The following is a 22,046-nucleotide window of genomic DNA, read 5'->3' as shown; positions in this document are numbered from 1 at the left end:
ACACTGACATGATCACTCCCAAGGCATCTTGTAGTTCATGACCAAGGTCAGTAGTGTAGAGGAACAAGACACAGACAGGATAAAATGGGAAAAATAGTGATTCTTTATTTACAGTGTACCAAAAAAAAAGCCCAGTGTCATACCAGTAAACACAGTTGCAATGGCACACATAAAAGTAGTAAAATAAAGAGGAAAAAAATTTACAACAACAAATGATTCATCAACTGACCCTAATTCAGCCCCACCAAAAACACTCTGGGGCTTAATTCTCAATACACCACACTGCCTTTGCATCTTTCACTGCACAGAAGGTTACTCTCAATCCACTAATCAACTAAAAGACATTTAGTGTACCCTGTGCCTTCTTATGTCACCACGGGGATGGTACAACCAACAACAACAACATTTATTTATATAGCACATTTTCATACAAAAAGTAGCTCAAAGTGCTTTACATAATGAAGAAAAGAAAAATAAATGACAAAATAAGAAATTAAAATAAGGCAACATTAGTTAACATAGAAAAGGAGTAAGGTTCGATGGCCAGGGTGGACAGAAAAAACAAAAAAAAAAAAAAAAAAACTCCAGAAAGCTGGAGAAAAAAATAAAATCTGTAGGGGTTCCAGGCCACGAGACCGCCCAGTCCCCTCTGGGCATTCTACCTAACATAAATGAAATAGTCCTCTTTGTACTTAGGGTTCTCACAGAGTCACTTGATGATGATGGTCATACAGACTTCTGGCTTTTAATCCATCCATCATTTTTGGAACATCATGGTACTTACCAACCCCTGATAACATATGCCCCATTCACCAGTTGAGTAATGCGCAACACTGGCTATACCATCGGCTCCTCCTAGTCAGGACTCAGCATACAATTGCCTAAACACTTCTGTATGCCTGCCAGTAAGTGAGCAAACCTGTGCTGTCTCTCTCCTCACTTTCCATCTGTCCCTCCAGTAAACATTTGATAACAATTTACCTGGGCTCTTCAGAACTCTTACAGCTTACCTCTGTCCGTGCCAGCACATTAATGTTTCTCTTTCTCCTCCGCAGTTTCAAACTTGCATTGGCTGCCTTCTTCTCCTGTCTCAAATGCATGTTGGCCATGTAGTACTCCACAAATAATAATAATAATAATTCATTACATTTATATAGCTCTTTTCTCAGTACTCAAAGCGCTACCCACACAGGGAGGAACCAGGAAGCGAACCCACAATCTTCCACAGTCTTCTTACTGCAAAGCAGCAGCATCCAGCGTGCCTTTTGCGCATGCAGCCATGCGTCAGCTTACTAGAACCCCAAATGCACTCCCTCATTTACAAGCTAAGTGCCATTAAAAATATTTGTATATAAGCTAAATAGGCTATAAATAGTTCAGTTTTAATTCAAACCTAAATCCTGTGAAGCTGGCCAATCGAAGCATGTCACATTTAACAGCTGTATCTGCTAAATTTTCACCACTCCTCAGTTGGTAGTCCTGTCACCACAGATGAACTGCAATGTTTGACTAATTATAACTTTATTTCAGTGTTTATCACATTGATTCCATGGCATGTATTGCATCAGCACAAACAATACCGAAATATTAGCAGAAACACCGCGTTACATTAAAAAAAAAAAAAAAATTGGCAACTTAGTCACTTGGAATTTCCCTACAGAAATTCACAGCAATTTAGTAAATTAACTTAATTTACTTCAGATTGGATGCCATAATGACCTTACATGCATTTCAAAACTCTCTACCAGAGATTGGCATGTGATAAAGGTTATTGGGCTGCCAATCCACCAATTTCATATTTCAATGGTAGGGGCAACACTGACATGTATAATTCTCATTCATATCACAGATCACTAAAATATGCATTCTGACCAGTTAGTAAGTCAAAGTAAGGCATTTTATGTTAAAATGGCTTAGCATATTGTCATATGCCACAGGTCTTTTCATAATGACTTTTATGAAGCATTCAACTGGAAATATCTATATGTACTTTGACTACTTAACACTAGAATCCCTGAAGCCTACAAAAAAAGTCATTTTGCTGGGCCACCTTAAATTCCCTCGCACCTCTTCATTCGTGTCTTTGTTTCACAAATGTGTAAATCAGCACAAGCAGTGAACAGCCTGCTATCACATCCCCCAATGACGCAGTTGAAGGGAGAGGCAAAATTCTCAGAGCTCAAGTCTGCTTTCTGGGTGTAAAGTGTTTGGAATTGTAAAGGGTAAATAATATATCTTTATTTGGAATATATACATTTCATATGTGTTCCTTGACTACAACAATCTGGGTAATGCGAGGCAAGAAATGTTGAACACATAACTAAAAAGGAAATTATTTTCATGTTATAGTAATAATTGGCACAACGCTGACATGTAGTGTACAATGTGTGAAGATTTACAGTAAGTACAAAAGTCAAATAAATACTTTCACAAAAGGTATAACAAAAATTACGCTTTTATTCAAGAATATAACCAAAGAAAAAGAAATTATTCAATTTACATGTTACTGTCAATGTGTAAAAACCAATGCCCAAATATCAATCGACACAACCATGACATGTGTGGTTGGTTTACGTAGAGGTTAGAACAGCTGCTTTTAAATTAAGAGGTTGCAGGTTTGATCCTGGATCTTTCCTGCTTTACTGTTTTGAGTAGTGAGCTGCTATTATTATTAATTTTTATATAATAAAAACAATAAAAACTCATTTGATTTGAGTCCTTAACACCCGGTGTAAATTTTTGCTACTTGTAAATGTTACCTTTTTTTTTTTTTTAGTTAAGTTTTATTCTCTCAGTCACGTTCACGTGGTACAACAAACTTGCTTCTCCTTCTCCAAGTTGATGGCGTTTATCTCCATTCTTTTCACAACAGCAGCAATGACCACAGTAGGTGCTGTGGTTGATGCCTGGTCAGAACTATTTGTTGTACTGGCAATCACAGATATGATGCTCCATGACTGCTATCAGACTATCATGCGGCATTTGTGCTTTGACAACAAAGACACCCATGTAGAATTTGTGAAAAAAGACAGATTTGCTGTGATCTCAGACATCTGGCAAAGTTTTGTTCAGAATTGTGTTTTGAGTTACAGCCCAGGACAACATATTACTGTTGATGAGCAACTTCTTCCAACCAAGGTCCACTGTCCTTTCTTGAAATACACCGCAACCAAGCATGACAAATTTGGCATCAAGTTTTAGATTGCAGCAGATTGAGAGACAAAGTACATGCACAATGCCACTCCTTATTTAGGAAAAGATCCCAGTTGTCCTACAGGAGAAAGACTTTCTGAGACTATGGTCATAAAACTGTTTTTGGACAAAGGCAGAACCGTAACAACAAACAACTTCTTCATGTCGCTTTTGCTGGCTAATAGACTGCTGACCTGAAAACACAACTCTGCTTGGCACCATGAATAAAGTGGGACGGGAACTTCCACCTGCAGCTAAAGTCATTTCAGTACAAGTGTAATTCTCCACACTATTATTTAGATCTGGCAGTGCCATGCTGACAGTGTATGTGCCCAAAAAGAAGAAGTCTGTCTGCATTCTCAGTACTAAGCACCATAACGTGGAGACTGGACAAGACTGAAAAAAAAAAAGTTCAAATAACATAGCTTTTTCAAATAATGGAGTTTTTATGCATGGATTTGTGTGTGCATGCACGAGAGAGGCAGAGACAGATTTGATGTCATTCAAGTGGTTACTGGAATATAAAATAAATACTTTGCAAAGGTATAATGAAACAAGTATGCTTTTATTCAAGAATAAAAAAAAAATTAAAGTAACAACAAAATATCAAGAAGACATGATTCACCAACATTTGTGTGTCTGCTTATATTCCTTCAGCGATATCTTTTACTGGTAGCAAAAATTTATACCACCTGTTACAGACTCAAATGTGTCAAATGTAGTTTTTATTATGTAATAGTAATAACAGTAGCTCACTACTCAAAATGGTAAATGCGGGGAGGACCAGGGCTTGAACACGCAACCTCTTGATTATGAGGCAGCAATTCTTGCATCTACACCAGCCAAGCAGTCGTGTTTAGGTTGTGTAAATTAATATTTGTACTTCGGTTTTTTAAACATTGACGGCAACATGTAAATTTAATTTCTTTTTCTTCGGTTATATTCTTGAATAAAGGTACACTTGTGTGGTTATACCTTTTGTGAAAGTGTTTATTTGATATTTGGACTTCAGTCTTCACATATTATACACTCTACATCACCGTTTTGTCAATTATTAGTATAACATGAAACATACAGTTTCCTCCCATTACCCTAAAACATGCAACATAAGTTTAAACTTTTGGTTTAATGATGGCTTTCGATTTGCTCAGTATGAGTGTGTGTGAATATGGACTGGTGACCTCTGTAACATTACTATATGTCTTGTGCCCCAGACTACCAGGATAGGCATTTCGTATTATTCCTATGTAGTCAGCTAAGCCGAGCTGACCGTCAGATGATCCCAACACTCAAGTTTCAGCATACAAGCAGACAGCAAGATCCCATGGGAGCATGCCAGTGCCAGAAGAGGGCACGAAAGCAGAAAACATAAGCAAAAGGAAGCCGTCAAATTAAAACAGTCCTGTTTTCCATTGTTGGTTAGAGGTCTTTATCTTTGATCAGATGGGCTGAAAACACTCTTTATGTCAAACAGTGGACCAATTTTGTCCTTAAATGGTTATTTTCAGTGGTCACGGTCATTTGCCACTCCTCCCTACATGTGTTTGTTTGGATGAAAAAAGCTTATGATAGTGTACCTAATAATATCATGTGAAATGTGCTACACATGTGTCGGGATCTGGAGCCTCTGCTATTTGGTCATTGTATTTTGGAGGCAAGGTTGATTTAAGCAGAATTATGTTTTCATTACTGTCCTGAAAGTCCCTAGCTCCCAATGAACTGACTAGCAAAAATAGGCCGAGATAAATTTGATGGAAAAATTAAACTTACCAGAAACTTACTTCACCTCAAGCATATTGATATCCTTGAATCATTATATTCCAGTTTGTCTCAGAGTAACCCATAAGCCATTTCTCATCTGCAATGTGAGATCACAAAAGGCACTTCTCACACAATAGCAAAGCTAATTCACTTACAACTTCCTATGTGGACTGCAGGAAATTTCAACTTTTATGTGAAACAACGCCAGCCTGATGTTATTACTCCATAATTTCTTATTTGAATTATAAAAATGCACTGCAACTACTTTGATCAGCATTTTTTTTTTAACTAAGGGGTATATAAGTCATATACATGAGAGCTGTTAATGTGTGGGTCATTTTAACCACAAGCAAAAGATACAGTGATTGTCCTGGCTGATGCCTAAATATGAACTTATATCAAGTGGCTGTTGATTAGTTAGCAAACTGAAGTCTACTCTCTCATTCGCTTGCTTAGCAGAATGATACAAGCCTAGTTCATGAAGTCATAGGCCTGAATAAAATTCAATAATACTAATCATACCTAATAAACATTTTGTGAAAAATGAAACAGGTTAATGAATTTTATAACAAATATTTATAGCACATAGTTTACCATAAGCCTGATTTTTCTTTTTACCTCCAAATTAAACCAAGGCACAAGGATAGATATTTCACTCAGATGCACATAAACTGCTTAGTGTCAGTGTCTTGGCCAGACAACAGAGTACATATGAGAGATCAAAAATAACAAAGCCCTCACTGACAGTATTTCAGACGGGATCTTTTCAAGCGATGCATGAGGAAATTGTTGATAAACATAAAAACAATGTTTTCTACAGGAACAAGTCAACAGCATCAGAAGTTAATCTCTACCTCTGTGAGCCTCTCATCTGAAGAAGCGCAGAGCCACTGGCTTTCTGGAGGAGCAGTAAGACGTTTTCCTGCCCTTGCAAAAGCAGCACAGGCCTTCTTTTGTGCTCCTTGTACAAGATAAAAGTGAGCATCTAATCAGAACAGCTGAACACATTTTGGATGAAAGGAGATGCAGACTGTCATCTAAAAAAGTGGAGATGCTTAATAAAGAATAGGCTAGTCGGTTAAAGAATTTAATATAGCTATCTTTTCTATTTTCTTGTTATAAACTTTACTGAACATATTATTTTACAAACAGTTGTGTTATATGATTAAAAGAAGTCTAATTCTATGTATATGTTTTTTATAGTAAATAATAAGTTTTATTTATATTAGGTCAGTGAGCAATTAGGAAAAAAAAATTCATTTTGTTAATAAACATAACTAAGAACTGTGGTTTACATTATATTTTAATTAGAGGAAAAAAAACACTTTATTATAGGACATGAAGCTTATACATGGCTGGTGATGCAAAAGCTTATTTAAATAAATAAATATTTTAAAAAAGAAATTGGTACCAAGATCAGCCAATCCTAAAGGTAATGAATCCGTCATTGGTATCAGCTCTTAAAAAAAAGGTTGATCTGAAAATTACTATGAGATACACAGATCTAAAAGTTACTAAACCATTCATGTGCATCAATGAAGTGTTTGTTCTGCAAGATAACTTTGGAAAAGTGTCTAGAAATTGAACAGACACTGAAATTAGTAAACTACCTTCCATCCATAATTAGGACAAAACTGTCAAGACTGTTTAACCACTACACAACCAAAAGCCTCTTTCATTTAAGTAAATTGGAATCATCCTGCAAAAGTAAACGTAGTGGTGCATTAATGTAGAAGTGCAGGAATGATTACACAGGAAGGACAAGGCACTTAACCAGTCGAATAAGAGTTAAAATGCAAGAAATCCTTCCTGCATCTCATTTGGCACTGCTTTTTTTAAGTAGACTGCTTAGCGTTATGTTTACCCCAGGAAAATCAAACAAAATATATTGAATTTTTTCTACAACAAAAATGTTATTACATGTAACAGAAACACGTAAATAATAAAATTTCAACATAAACACAGCAGAAAAAGGTATGTCTAGTGTCCAATACTGACCTGAAGAAGACTTAGACATCACTTTTAGTGATTTGTTTCAAGACAGTGACCAATGCACAGCTAACATTGCAATCAGATCAGTGTAAGTGTGTTTCTTTGTACACTTTTCTTATATTTTTTTCTGTTGCTTGGAGGATAAAATGTCAGTGCCTGACGTGCACAATCTATGTGCCCCTTATGTTATTGTAGGCTACCTCAGTGCAAGGCTTAGTGACTTCAACATTTCCCCTGACACAAATATTGACAGTTGCTGCATTGTGCTTAGGGGAATTATGTTTTTCTTGTCCTTGCACTTGATTGTAAATTCGCTTTTTTGTCACGCAGCTAGTGTTGCAACATGGTCAAGCTTTACATGACTGAATTCACCAGGCATATTATGTCAGTTTAGCCAAACAGTGCCATATCATGCTTCAGTTTCACTTTCTGGGTTAAACTTTCCTGGTTACCATCTGATGACCAATACATATTGTAATCACTATGGCTCAATTTGAGCAATGGTTCAGTTTCAATTCGTTCTAAAACTGCCTTAACAGCTTTTTGTTAGATACTGTTGTGGCCTGATGTTACTTCATCCACTAGATAGTACTGTTCTAAAAGTTATTTGGACTTAACATTACAAAGCATGTCATTACACGTCACCCCAAGCCTGACTCAAGTTTAACCATAATTGTAGAGAATATGGAGCCTGAGTCACGCTTGGTGTTAACGCCAAGGAGGTTAATAGTATTTGCATGTGAACTGCAGTGTATAAAAATATATATATTTGTCCAAATAATAGTAGTAAAATAACTAATAGCATGTGCCTACTGCTGCTTACTTGCCTGTTTGACTTACTGTAAAAACCTAAACAATGATGTAATTTTGAAAGTATTACTCAACACATTCCTGTTCTTTATCAGAAAGCATAATGCATGAATAATATTGAAAGAAACTGTTTTGTTTTGATTAAGAAAATTCCTCCACATTCCTAGGATGATGAGCTATGAAAGAATAAATGAATGTACAGTTTTGCAGTATTACATGATATGGTGTTATTTTTATCATCTGTCTCATTAAATGGTAATTTATTTGGATTGTCTGATCTAGACCTTACCTGTTTTATTTTTTTCCCCAATATATCATTCAAGTTTCAATGATTAAAATTAAATTTGAAACTCAACTCCCTCTCCTACAACTAAGTTGTGTAAATAGAGACACTAATATGAGCCCACAGAAATTCACTCTTACCAATGGCAATTTAAATGGTCCTTGTTGCAAAACCAAGCACCTAAATTTCTCCCCAATATTGCTGCAGTCTTATTTTAAGTGTTTTTGTTCAAAGCCCTCACAGTTTCAAAAACAAACACCATATTACAAATGTCTTCCTGTGGAAACCAAGCTGGCATGAACTTACTACATATAATCTTACAGTAGTTAAGAACTGTACCTATATAATGTGAAAGTGTATTCCACCTATTAAAAAATGATGCCCAAAACAAAGTTGCAAAAGGCAGAAGCCTATTCTAGCAGAACTTAGCAGAAAGCCAAGCTCCACTCTGTTCCAGGGCATTCCAGTTCATCAAGCTAAGGAAGCTGCCTACAGAAGTGGGGGTAGAACACTTTTTAGATAGGCAAGGAACACACTGACAAAAGAAATCAGATTGGCTAAAAAGAGTTACTCTGAAAAGGCACATCAATGTGGAAAGGACTACAAAAATATTACAAATTACAGGAAATCACCCCCCCCCACCCCACCCCATATTGCAGTAAATCACAAGCTGGCTGACGTATTGAGTGATTTTTACTGCAGGTTTGATAACCTCCAGAATGCAATTGCCATTTATCTCCAGCCCTCACAGTGTACTGACTTGTACGATTCTGCCCCCCACACATTCTCCCACTCAACATATATTAAATATCTCTGAAGAGGATGTGTGCAGACTCTTCAAAGGACAACACACTAAGAAAGCAACAGGTCTGGGATGGGGTCTCGCTCTCCAACTTAAAAATCTGTGCTGATCAACTGACCCCTGTCTTCACTCGTATTTTCAACAAATTGTTGTGTGAAGTTCCCTTACGCTTCAAACAAGCCACTATCATACCAATCCCTAAAAATCCAGTATAACAGAACTGAATGAATACTGGCCTGTTGCTCTCAAATCTATGGTCATGAAAACCTTTGAAAGACTGGTGTTAGCTGACTTGAAGGACATCACAGGTCCCATGTTGAACCTCCATTCACATTATGTTTACTGAGAAATCGGTCAGTGGATGAGTCAACATAAGTCTGACCTACATCCTGTAACATCTTGACAACCCAGGAATATCCATATTACTAACCGAGAATGCTAAACCGGATGGACGCAGGGACATCCGGCAATGGGCCGTAGCCGCAAAAAGACGTACTGCGCAGGCGCAAAAAGAGTCCGCGAGAGCGAGAGGCGGACAAAAGAGGCCGCGAGAGGCGGATGAGGGGCCGCGAGAGGCGGACAAGACCACAGAAAAAAGGAGTGAGCACAGAAAAAACAGAAAAAAGGAGTCAAAGAAACGCAAAAAGACGTACTACGCAGGCGCGAAAAGAGTCCGCGAGAGGCGGATATGGAGCCGCGAGAGGGGGACAAAAGAGGCCGCGAGAGGCGGATGAGGGGCCGAGAGAGGCGGACAAGACCACAGAAAAAAGGAGTGAGCACAGAAAAAAGAGAAAAAAGGAGTCAAAGAAATGAGGCGCAACGAGCACCGAAAAAAGGAAAAGGCACATAAAAAGTAGTCAAACGCAGGCAAAGCACGAAACACATTGCACATGAAACTAGACCCAAAAAAAAAAAAAAAAAAAAAGAGGCTCGCGCACAACAGCAAGGCACCCCCCCCAAACCCTACAGGCACAGGACGGGACACACACCAAGAGGGTGATTCAACAAGCCCATGGAACACAAAAAAAAAGAACACAAAACCACCCCACAGACCCTACAAGCAAGGGACGGGACACACACAAAGAGGGGGATTCAACAAGACACAGGAACACAAAAAGAAAGAAGACGCTCGCGCAACAACAATCCTAACCCCCCCCCCCCCCCACATCCATAAGAAGTGACACCCAAAGCCACATATTCTAAAGTGAACGTCAACACCTTCACACTAGACAGCATAGGTGTCAGCATAGGTGGATCTCCTTACAATAAAGCACTATTAACCGTTCAACTGCAGAAAAGGAAACATATTAACAGTGAGTGCGATCCTCCTTATTACTTATCCATATTTCGCACGCTGAGAAAGAAACAAGTCATGAATACACGGTCACGGGTACAAAACGATTCGGAAAGGATAACAGGAACAAACACACGAACACGAAAGAAACAACAAAATAGACGGCGGAGCATAAAACGCGCTTCTGAAACTCCGGGAGAAAAAATGTCGCGGATCAAAAAACGCAAAGCACAAGTAACACCGTTACAGAGACGTGCCCAAATGGACAGACACAATGAACGTAGGGGCATACAGCGCACGTCTCAAAGTGCTGCATCGAAACAAGCACGATTTCAAAACGAAAGAGCTCGCGTCTCAGACATACAAAAAAGGGAGCGAACAGAAAAAATAAATGAACGCAGACGTCTACAAAGTGCAAATGAACTGCCAGAAAAAAAGAAAGCAAGACTCCAAAAGGAGAAGGCTCAAATGACCGACATTCAAAAACGGACAAGGCTCGATACAAACAATGCACGACGTAGACTGAAACGGACTTCGCGCAAAGCGGAGGCGAATAAATTAAAAGAAAAAAATAGCGCGTCCCAAATAATGGACATGCAACAACGCGGCACTCAAACGCCAAAAGCAAAACATGCACGTAGCGGACATCAACGCCAGACACATGTTAAACGCTTAAGCCAAATGGCTGAAAACGCCTTCAATAATGAATCCACTATTGAGGAAAATTCATTGGGATTAATGAATGTCATTTGCAATCATTGTCATTCACTTAACTTCCCAGAAGAAACAACTGGCAATACAAATAATGAATTTACACGTTGTTGTCAAAAGGGGCAGATTAGACTGACTCCTTTACATTCATATCCTGAATATCTACAGAAGCTTCTAACTAACGATGTGCCTGAAAGTAAAAACTTTATGAACTGCATTAGATCCTACAATAGTTCATTTGCTTTTGCATCTACCGGAGTACATGTCAGGCCACCAACAGGCAATGGCCGATACTGCTTTCGCATATGTGGACAAATATTGCATCGCATTGGAACAGTGCACCCTGAAACAAATCAACAACGCAAATATGCACAAATCTACATCCTAGATCCAGATGAGGCAATCTATCAACGAATGAACCTTCCTGAAAACAAACAATGCACAGAGCTTATAATGAGAAACGTCACTCATGTCATAAACAATCACCCATTAGCTAAGTCTATAAAAATGCTACATGAAGTTGAAAAGGAGGCCAATACAAAAGCAAATGCAGAAGGTATAGCGGCAACTACAATTGCTAAAGGTCAACTCCCACACCTCAAATAAAGATTTACGTTTCTAATAAAAAAAGCTCCAAGACTAACCCGGCCGGATTACCACAACACAACCTTACCCTTAAAAACGGAACAATAATCATGCTATTAAGAAACCTTAACACTAAACAGGGTTTATGCAATGGCACAAGGTTAGTCGTCAACACCATGACACACAATGTTATTCAAGCAACAGTTCTTACAGGATCACATGCTAACAATACTGTTCTCATTCCTAGAATTGACCTTACGAGTTCTGACCTAGAATTACCTTTTATATTGAAACGCCGACAGTTCCCCATTAAAGCTGCATTTGCCATGACCATCAACAAATCACAAGGACAAACCATGGACAAGGTTGGCATCTACCTCTCTGAACCCGTTTTTGGACATGGACAACTTTATGTTGCCTTCTCACGTGTTCGACGTTCATCTGACGTTAAAGTTAAAATTATAAATGATCCATGCCAAGGAAGACTCATTCAAGGACAAGACACCATCTTTACTACTAATGTTGTATACAAAGAAATATTCCAATAAAACATTACTCTATGCCAAACACTCTATTTTTTATTTCTATACGCATCATCCAAACCTGCACACTGTACTATATCTAAATCATACATCTCACTCTTTCTCATGCCCCAACGCCAGGGGTTGGCGAGCGAAGCGAGCAGGGGGCGGAGCCCCCTAGTATTCAAGAATTCTGTTTGTGGACTTCAGCTCTGCTTTCAACAGAATAAGCCTAGAGCTCCTCCACTGAAATCACCCAGCTTTTCATCCCTGCCTCCACCTGTCAATGGATCACCAATTTCCTGAACAATAGGAAACAGCAAGTGAAACTGGGGAAACTCATATCTAGCTATCATACGATCAACAAAGGCACCCCCCCAAAGATGTGTGCTCTCCCCACTACTCTTCTTCCTCTACATTAATGACTGCACCTCTAAGAACCACTCTGTCAAACTTATCAAATATGTAGATGACACAACGATCATTGGACTCATCAGGAATGGTGACAAGTCTGCTTAGAGATGTGAGGTTGAGCAGCTGGTCCTTTGGTGTAGTAGTAAAAATAGCTAAATACTCTTAGAACTGTGGTGATGACAGTGGATTTTAGGAGAGGTCCCACAATATTATCCCCTCTCTCCATACCTAATACTGCTGTGAAATTTGTGGAAACCTTCCCATTCTAGGATGTATATGCTCCCAGGACTTGAAATGGGAGAGACCAATGAAGGATCCATCATAAAATGGGCACAACAGCGATTGTACATACTGCGACAGCTGAGGAAATTCAACCTTTCCCAGGAGCTGCTGATTCAGTTTTTCACAGCAGTCATGGAGTCTCTTTTCAGCTCATTCATAACAGTGTGGATCAGATTAGTGACTAAACATGACAAAACAGGCTACATCGAATAATCAGGTCTGTCGAAAATATCACTGGTGCCAGTCTGCCCAACTTACAGAGCTGGTATTATTCCAGAGTCATGAAACGGGCTAGGAATATCATTACTGACCCCTTACACCCAGGCCACAACCTTTTTGAACTTCTTCTATTGGCCAGGCATTGTAGATCAATATATGCCAAAGCAAAAAGATACAAGAACAGTTTTTCCCCACAGGCCATCAAGCTCAAAAATGGTTAGTTTCATCCTCCCTGGGTCTTGCAATACTGTTCATATATTGTTAATACTGTACTTATAAAGCTGATTCTGACTAAAAAGGCCCTAAACAAAAAAAAATCTTCATATTCAATTCTAAAACCAACGCCATCCAACAGCCATTAAAAAGAAATGTGAAATTCTTTGGAATAAATAAATTAACAGAATCTAAAGACAGAGCAATATGAATATGAAGTCATGAAATATCAAAATGGGTTGAGTATGGAAATACAATGAAATTAATATCAAGAGTTCTTCACTAAAATCCTGGGAGAAGTTAACTTTGCATTATATTCCTGGTACAGCTCATTATTGGTGACCCAACCTAAATAATACCTACAGAAACTAATATTTCCACATGTCCTGTGGGATCACTTTGGCAAAACAAGTATATTTGAGGAAAACAATTATTTCACGTTTTGCATCAAAAATAAAATTCAAACTAGATGGGCATCAGAACTAATTTGTGAAATTTCTAAAATTGATGAAGAATATGTCAAATTGCCAAACGTATGCTCTATACGAAAAGCCTGTTATTAAGGACAATTTAATATTATGAAAACATTTTTAACTGATGCAAGTATTAGGAACAATGAGATTTTAGCATAACAACTGCAAAATGATTTTTGAAACATGATTGCAGAGATTAATAATACAGTTTGAAGTTAATTTAATTTCAAAATTACTTTGTGCAGTACATGTTATTTTAATGAGTTATGTGGTAGGAAAGATGTGGCTCCCTAATGAGTTTTATGGAAGAACTGCCATTGTTTAGTTCTAAAGTGATTTACTTAAAAATAATGTTTGTGCTGATTTTTTTATATTTTCATTCATATAAATGCAGTACATAAATTCAGGAATCTTTAAAATTGGTGCTGGGCCGATTGACCAAAAAATGACATGGACATTATGGACATTGAACCCACACAAGCCAAACTATTACATTTAAGACAATCAAATCAAAAGGCCAGCTGATCCAGCTTAGCTGCAAGCATGAAAGATAAAATAACCTTAAACAAATTGCCATTTTTAATACAGTTTTAAGTCAATTTTAAAATTTTTAAAATACCATATTATCATAATACAAGATTTTCAAATGATTTCTCTGTAGCTTTTATCTACAATTATAGTTTTTGAATTACATAATTAAAATAAGTTTTTTTTTTAATAATAAAATGTGGGATTTATCTATAAACTCAGAACTTGCATAATTTAGAGCAAGTCTAAATACAGATTTCACTGCTAAGGCACAGCATTAGTTTAATCCACATACCTTACATCATGTTCATGAAACATACATTGCATTCAGACATTTAAGAGATTTAATCATAAACATCAACATTATAAAACATTTAGATTAATTCTTAGTTTACCAACTAACTGCAACTGCCTGGCAGGAACAAAAATTTGGGGAAGTTACAGAGGCACTCATTTTTGTATTGCTTTCAAATCAGTGTAAAATAATAACAAATACTAGTGCACTATGAATGTCAAAGTAGTGATATACACAACTATACTAGTTGTAATTGACATAAAAATCCACAACATTACATTTCTAAATTACAAGGAAATCAATATCACATTAGTAAAATTTTTATTTTGTTTTGGCCTATGTTCCAATATTGTTATTTTTGTTTTGCAATATTTCTCAATTAGTCCAAAGTGCTATTTCAAACAAAAAAAAACACATTAATTATTTTCTAATTTAATAATATTATTTTACTGTCAAAAAGACAGATGCATCATAATATACACCAAGATAACAGGGACAACTAGTTCACAACTATAAACCAGAACATATACTAACACCTAAAGATATAGGCCGTTGGGGATTTTATAACACCCAAAAAACCTAAGGACAAAGGAAGTATAACCAAAGACTAATAAAACTCCAATGATAAGCCAATCTTATCAAGAGATAATGAAGTCACTAAATTCCAATCTTATCAAGAGATAATGAAGTCACTAAATTAAACCTGGTCTTGTGTTACAGTAGTTTTGCAAATTACTAACAAGCACATAAAGATGTGAAATTTACATCTAGCAGCTTTCTTTTTGTAATTACACATAAAGCAAACTATCTTTAATGATATACATATATATAGCAGATGTTACGAACAGCAATTAATTTCACTGCACACTATGGGCTTCATCACCATTTTCACTCATTTTGTAATTTCATGTGCACATCAGAATCCCAGACAAAAATTCACCTCAAGGAGCCAGAGACCCCTAAAAGAAAAAAGTAGGAGCCAATAGCTTTGATTTAGGTGCCAAATAATCAACTGTGTAAAATATCAATCTTTCAATCTCTTACTTTTCTAACCTGCATGTATATGTGCCTAATTATTTTTCTTCTCTTGTACATTTTCTACTCTTGTACATCCCAACTAACTGGAAAACGGGACTTGTCGTCCCTATCTGGAAAGGGAAGGGTGATCGCCTGTATTTCAGAAACTACAAAGGGATAACACTGCTCTCAGTGCTGGGTAAGGTCCTTGTTAGAGTCGTCCTCAATAGGATCCGTGATCACTTGCTCACCTACCAGCGACCAGAACAGTCTGGTTTTACGCCTAAAAAGTCTACCATCGACCGTATCCTGGCACTGAGGGTTCTCATAGAGCACAAACACAAATGTTTCTTTGTAGCCTTTGTTGATTTTCAGAAAGCACTCGACTCAGTTAATCGAGCTGCCCTGTGGGACATCCTGAGGGTTCGCGGGATCCCCTCGAGGTTGCTGGATATCATGGCTGGCCTGTACACTGGTACTGTGAGTGCTGTGCAGAGTGGAGGCAGGACCTCTGTGTTTTTCCCAGTTGATTCTGGGGTTCGTCAGGGGTGTGTTCTTGCTCCTACTTTGTTCAATGCTTGTATGGACTGGGTGTTGGGCAAGGTCATGGAGTCCAGCGGCTGTGGGGCATCTGTTGGTGAAGAAAGATTCACGGATCTTGACTTTGCTGACGATGCTGTGATCTTCGCGGAGTCAATGGAGGCTCTGATTGGGTCGTTTGAGGAGTCCGAGTGTCTGGGCTTGCGAGTGTCCTGGATAAAAACCAAGACCCAGGCCTTTAATGACCTCTTGGGTACAGCCATCAGCAGTGTGTCTGTTTGCGGAGAGAGTGTTGACCTTGTTGAGAGGTTTACTTACCTTGGCACTGACATTCATGTCTCTGGTGACTCTTCCTATGAAGTCAGTAGACGGATTAGGAGAGCATGGGGGGTCATGAAGTCACTGGAAAGTTGTGTGTGGCGCTCCCAGTATCTATGCAAAAGGGCGAAGGTCCGTCTTTAGATTCCTGGTGCTTCCTGTCTTGCTATATGGTTGCGAGACATGGACACTATCCAGTGACCTGAGACGAAGACTGGACTCCGTTGGTACTGTGTCTCTCTGGAAAACCCTTGGGTACTGTTGGTTTGACTTTGTGTCGAATGAGCGGTTGCTCATGAAGTTCCGAATGAGGCACATTACCTGGATTGTGAGGGTGCATCAGTTACGGTACTACGGCCATGTGGTGCGTTTCCCCGAGGGTGATCCGGCTCGTAAGATCCTCATTGTTGGGGACCCGAGTGGCTGGACCAGGCCAAGGGGTCACCCACGTAACACCTGGCTGCGGCAGATAGAGGGTCATTTCCGGAGGGTGAGACTGGACCACGTGTCTGCCTGGGGGGTTGCAAACCGGGATCCCAAGTTGTTTCGTCGTGTAATGGTTGTGGCAACGCACTATACCAGTGCAAGCTCCCCAACTTGACTTGACTTGTACATTGCATCCTTCCCTTGTGTATTTATGCCTGTCTTGATGATTTGGGTATCTTTTAAACTATGTATAGTCACTAAGAACAGTGTTATTTACTCAGGCTCTGAATCTATGTCACTGACCATCAGAATGTCAGTGTCAGAGGGCCATCCAGTGTAATTTGGTCTTCTTTTCTTGTTGATTGAAATGAGGGAGTGTTTGACACAGGGCTGGGGAAACTGCTCAGGGCCTTCTCTACTGATTGTGACTAAATCCTCTAAGGTTGAAACATTGAGTGAGTTTCACAATTTTGATTTTATTCTGTTCTGTACTGAAAGGCCATGTTCACACTGAGCTGCTGAAATAGGCAAAACAAACATGATCTCAACAAGATGCAGAATTTTGTGGAAATCTGTACAATAAGGCTCTTTTGTCAGTAAGACTTCCCACAAACTGTTGTAAGACTTGTGTGAAAATTGGCTTTTAAACTTAATTTTTTGCAATCTCCATTATTTTGCTCAGCTGTGACATCACATGCATTCTTCAACAGGTCTTCTTGATACCAGTTAATTAAAATGTCAGTGTCATTTTATCCAAAAGTGGTTAAATCATCTGGCCATGAATCATGATAGATTATGTAAGCAGCAGAAAGGGGGCATGCATTTTTATAACTCTGCAAAAGCTGGGGAAATAATCATCCCTTCCTCTGGATATGGCAAAATAGCACAGTAGAGAAAAAAGTGACAAAAGACTCTCCAGATTCTTTTAAATAGATTTAGCTCAATTTTAGCTGCTCAGTGCTCATTTTGTAAACAGATCAGCATTTCAATAACAAAGGCTCACCTGTGGAAAATGAGTGTCCTCTAAAGTGGATGGAGATGCACATTAAATATGAAACTGATGTAGAAGACTGTCTACAGTCTTTTAGAATACATTTTGAACAATTTTAGCTATACAGCTATACATTTTCCAAGCAACTTACAGAGGCACACATTTCTTCAGCAAAGGCTCAGCTATGGAAATGAGTGTGCCTCCTGGTGGAAGTGATGGAGGGGCACAGTAGATATGAATGTGCAATAGAAGACTGCCAGATAGGCTTATTAAAGACACTGTACAGCACTTTCACTACACAGTGTTCACAGCTTTATCAGTTTTAATCTGCCATGATCAACTGTGCATGTAATATTCAAGAAAAATAGTTTTATAGGATAATGATACCAACTGTGAAAATGAGATTGTCCCCAAATTTAAAGGGGTGGTCATGACAAGTAAGGGATTTTTTTTTATAGAAGTTAAACTATTTCATTTACACGGTTTTAATGATTCACATGATGCAGTTGAAATTTGAGTTCCAAAACAAAGTTTTTCCCATTGTCTTTGTTCCCCCACAAAAAAGTTACCTGAGTAAATGTTTAAGAGCAAGTCACTACATATGGCATGAAAGTGCATTATTACATTTATCTTAACAATTGGTCGTCAAAATGTCTTTGTACAGAGTTCTTGGGTGTCAAGTAATGAATTATTAAATTATAACTATTAATAACTTTTTACAAAATCTTATTTTCCACATTTCTTTGTTGATGAGCTCCCTTTGAAGAATTACTGGTAGCATAACATACAGTAAGCACAACAAAACGACTGAAATAACAACTAACAAAGTGGCATTTATCAATACTATTTTAACAAAGTTTGCAGTCCGCCATCAATCACAGAGAGCACCAGTAAAACGACAATAACATGTAACACACTTGCAATCTTAAAATGTTGACTTCATGACATCACTGTGTGTGAGTGTTTACTGACATACAGGCTGGCATTTTCCATGGAGCACACATTAAATCATAAGAGAAATGGCATGCAAAGATGCGTGAACATGAGGAAATCCATGACAATCACACCTTAGTGGGAAAACTCAATTCCACAGAGCACAGATATCTTCATAACAGGGGACATACATGATAGCCAGATGAACTTTAAATGTTTCGCATGTTGTCCTCGCATTTTGATGACCGGTTGCATTATATTCAGCCCTTTGTTCCTTATTCTGGCACAAACATAACCAACCTCTTGTTGAAATTCACCATTTGGAATACACAGCCACTGCACCCAGCATGAACGTGTGAAGTGTATAAACCAGCTTTTAGTAGAATGCGGCTCACAGATATCCAAGGGGGAGCAAGTGCTGACACATATGTTTACAGCCTTTTACATCTGTTACAATATAATTAATTTAAAGTTTCAATGATTTCAATTGCCACAGGTCAGCTAAGTAGAAATGATAATTGCCAAAGTCTATTTATGGTTACATTTTACGACCATTTTAGAAACATCCTGGAGCCAAGCACATATTGCCAAATGTAACCAGTAGCACATGCAGTCACTTGTCAGCTCAATCAGGGGAGGTGATACTCAAAGCAATTTTATAGGCAAATACAATACCTATCACTGAATGTAACAGGTAACAATCACAGCTGCACAATATGTTCTGTCTCAGGTGAGCAGTTAGATAGGTAACTGTGGGCTTAGCCAAGGAGAGACAGAACCTGCTGCTTGTAATTCCCAGCATCCTTTGTAAATCTCAAAGCCATGCCACCTCTGGAGGGTACAGCTGGTGGGAAGGGGCGATACACTCTTATTGAAAGAAAGCATGTATCTGCTAAGGGATCAATTGTCAGTTAGTGGTGCCTTTTTGTGCCATTATTATGCCTTTGCTAATTCCATGATGTACTTCGTCAATATCAAAAATGGTAGGATGTTTTTTTAAGCATAAGGTCAACATTTTCCTATAAATTAAGTAATACAGCATTATCCATTTTTAACCATATTTTTATTAAGACATTGTTATTGTAATTTCCATCTTGCATAAAAAACTGAATTATGAACATCGGCAGAAGTAGAACTCCTTCATAACCTGAAGGCTGCCTGTACTGGCTACTGCACAGTTTACACGTGAACAGATGTTTTTGTTTAAAATAACAATTTAGGTAGTGCTTAATAAAAGCAACTCTACACGTATGCTCCTTAGACTTGAAATGTACCCTTCATCAGGAAGTCTCCTGTTCCTTTTTTTAATTTCCATACGCTGTACTTTGTTGTATCTTTTCAATAAAAGTAACATGCTTGACATGAAGTCAAAATGAATGGCATTTGCTCTCTGGACATTTTAATTATATATCATTATTTTTTTCTCCAGTTCCCCGATTCAGTCTTAATAAGTTAGAAAATCTTTTTAATTCTAGTATTAATTTCTGAAATGTTCTATTATGAAGCATACTGTGCTATTCAAAACATTAACAAAACAATGCTATCAATCAGTAGTATTTTTGGAATGAAAATGCTGGTGTGGAAACACAGACCTGAGAGAGAAAGAAAAAGCTATGTGTGTGAGTATAAAATACAGAGTGAGACAATCAAATACTTAAAAGTGCAGCTTCAGTCCATTCACAAGCTATATGGGTGCCAATCAGTCTCGGGAAGGATACTGGCTTGGTTCAGCTCAAAGACTTGGGGAAAGTAACAGCAGACCGTGTTGCCTTGGGCTCCAACTCTGTAGTGTTATGTGGAGCCAGCAACATGTGAATGTGGAAAAGAAATGATCGTTGGAGGAGCATGGAAGGAGCTCTGGATGATCAAAATAGCGACCATGACATTGGACAATGGCAAGGAAGACAAAGTCCTCCAGTAAGCCTCACATGAGAAAGCAAGACATACTGCGTTTCACAATTTAGGCTATACAGTACAACACCCAAATGTGATAATATTGAAGAATATCTCATTATCAATATCAAATTCTTAACAATGAAGAAAAGAAGCAAACAAATATTCATAAATCTCTTATTTTTATTCAATGGGTAAAGTACTAAATTAAATTGTATTGTGCATAAGTAATCAACATGATAATGATGATAACCCTACAAAACAGTGGGATGTACAAGTTTGTGCACCCTATAAATTGATTCATACAAAATCAGTCATTTAAAAGTCCAAACCTTCAAGCCCTAAGGTGGAACTAAATAGGTCTGACGGCACAAATGCACACATGAGCAAACATATGCCTATAGATGGAAAGGCTTGCCCAAACAACTTGAAATCGGTCTAGAAGGTCAGGAACAAAGTGAATTTCCAACAAATAAATATTTTTCCAGATGAGAAATTTCAAAGAAAATTGGAAACATTTCATTATGATGAATAAATTTGTTATAAACATTTTAACAATAAATTCATTTATTGTTTACTACAATGCAGAGACGCCATCGCTATCAATTACTCACCAGGAAGTCGGTTCATATTGACACCTTGGGCAGATAGTCCTATTCCCATGTATCTAAAAAAAAAAAAAAAAAAAAAAAAAAATTAAGAAATGTTAACACATAAAAAACTCAACTTTACATTTAATTAACTGGGAGCTCTTCATCTGATATATTAATAAAGCTAAAACTGTCAGCTTGTAAAGATAATAGTATTCTCCCAAGCATTACGGAATGCCAAGGTAAAAATAGTAGTGTGAATGCAGACTGTCATCCAATGGGACTGAGTCACAAATGCACAGCTAGCTAGAACAGAAGAAGCTATTAAGATAACACCATATTAAAAAATGAATTAGTTACAGTAGTTCAAAGAAGGCCCAGGGCCCAAGCTAAAACCAAGGTCCCAATATGTCTTGATTAGGCAGTATAAACATTTTTACAAGCAAAGATTATATTGAAATAATTTCTTCTCATCTTTTGGTTTAATTAGAACAATGAATTTGCTGAAGAATGGAGAAAACTGACTGTTTGAACAAATTTATGTGGAATTACAGATTTATTTTTTGTTTATTATTGTCACATATACAGAGTAATGAAATTCTAACTAGCATATGTGAAACAACATACAACAACATTGCCTCACGTGGCATCATAATACAATATATGAATAATTATGAATGTTCAGAATATAAGTCAAATAAAAACAAAATATAATCGACAAGTTAGTATGAAATATTTACATATTTATACACACAGTTCAATTTACATTTCAGGAATGTGGTACCTGGGGATGCATCTTTGCAGAACTGTTAGTTATTTTAGTCACTGGCTGTGGATCACTGTGATTTTTACTGTAATAACCAAAATAGCAGTATATTTAAACCTTTCTAATTAACATAATATATGCATTTGTTAGATAATTACCAGATGCCTTAGGTCAACAATAATTAATGTAGGATTAAA

General features: G+C 37.7%; 1 protein-coding gene across 1 annotated transcript in view; it reads right to left on the bottom strand.

Moving 5' to 3' along the window:
- The window catches only part of ranbp10 (RAN binding protein 10), a 133,987-nt gene that overhangs the window by 64,536 nt on the left and 47,405 nt on the right, over window positions 1-22,046 (bottom strand). Inside the window, exon 3 of the mRNA XM_028809625.2 lies at window positions 21,108-21,160. Coding sequence (XP_028665458.1) covers window positions 21,108-21,160 — 53 coding nt within the window. The remainder of the gene's footprint in view (window positions 1-21,107; window positions 21,161-22,046) is intronic.

This window comes from Erpetoichthys calabaricus, chromosome 9, assembly GCF_900747795.2.
Source record: "Erpetoichthys calabaricus chromosome 9, fErpCal1.3, whole genome shotgun sequence".
In the NCBI taxonomy this organism is placed as follows: domain Eukaryota; kingdom Metazoa; phylum Chordata; class Cladistia; order Polypteriformes; family Polypteridae; genus Erpetoichthys; species Erpetoichthys calabaricus.
The sequence above is the reverse complement of the archived record's forward strand: the minus strand, read 5'-3'. Positions and strand labels throughout refer to the sequence as shown.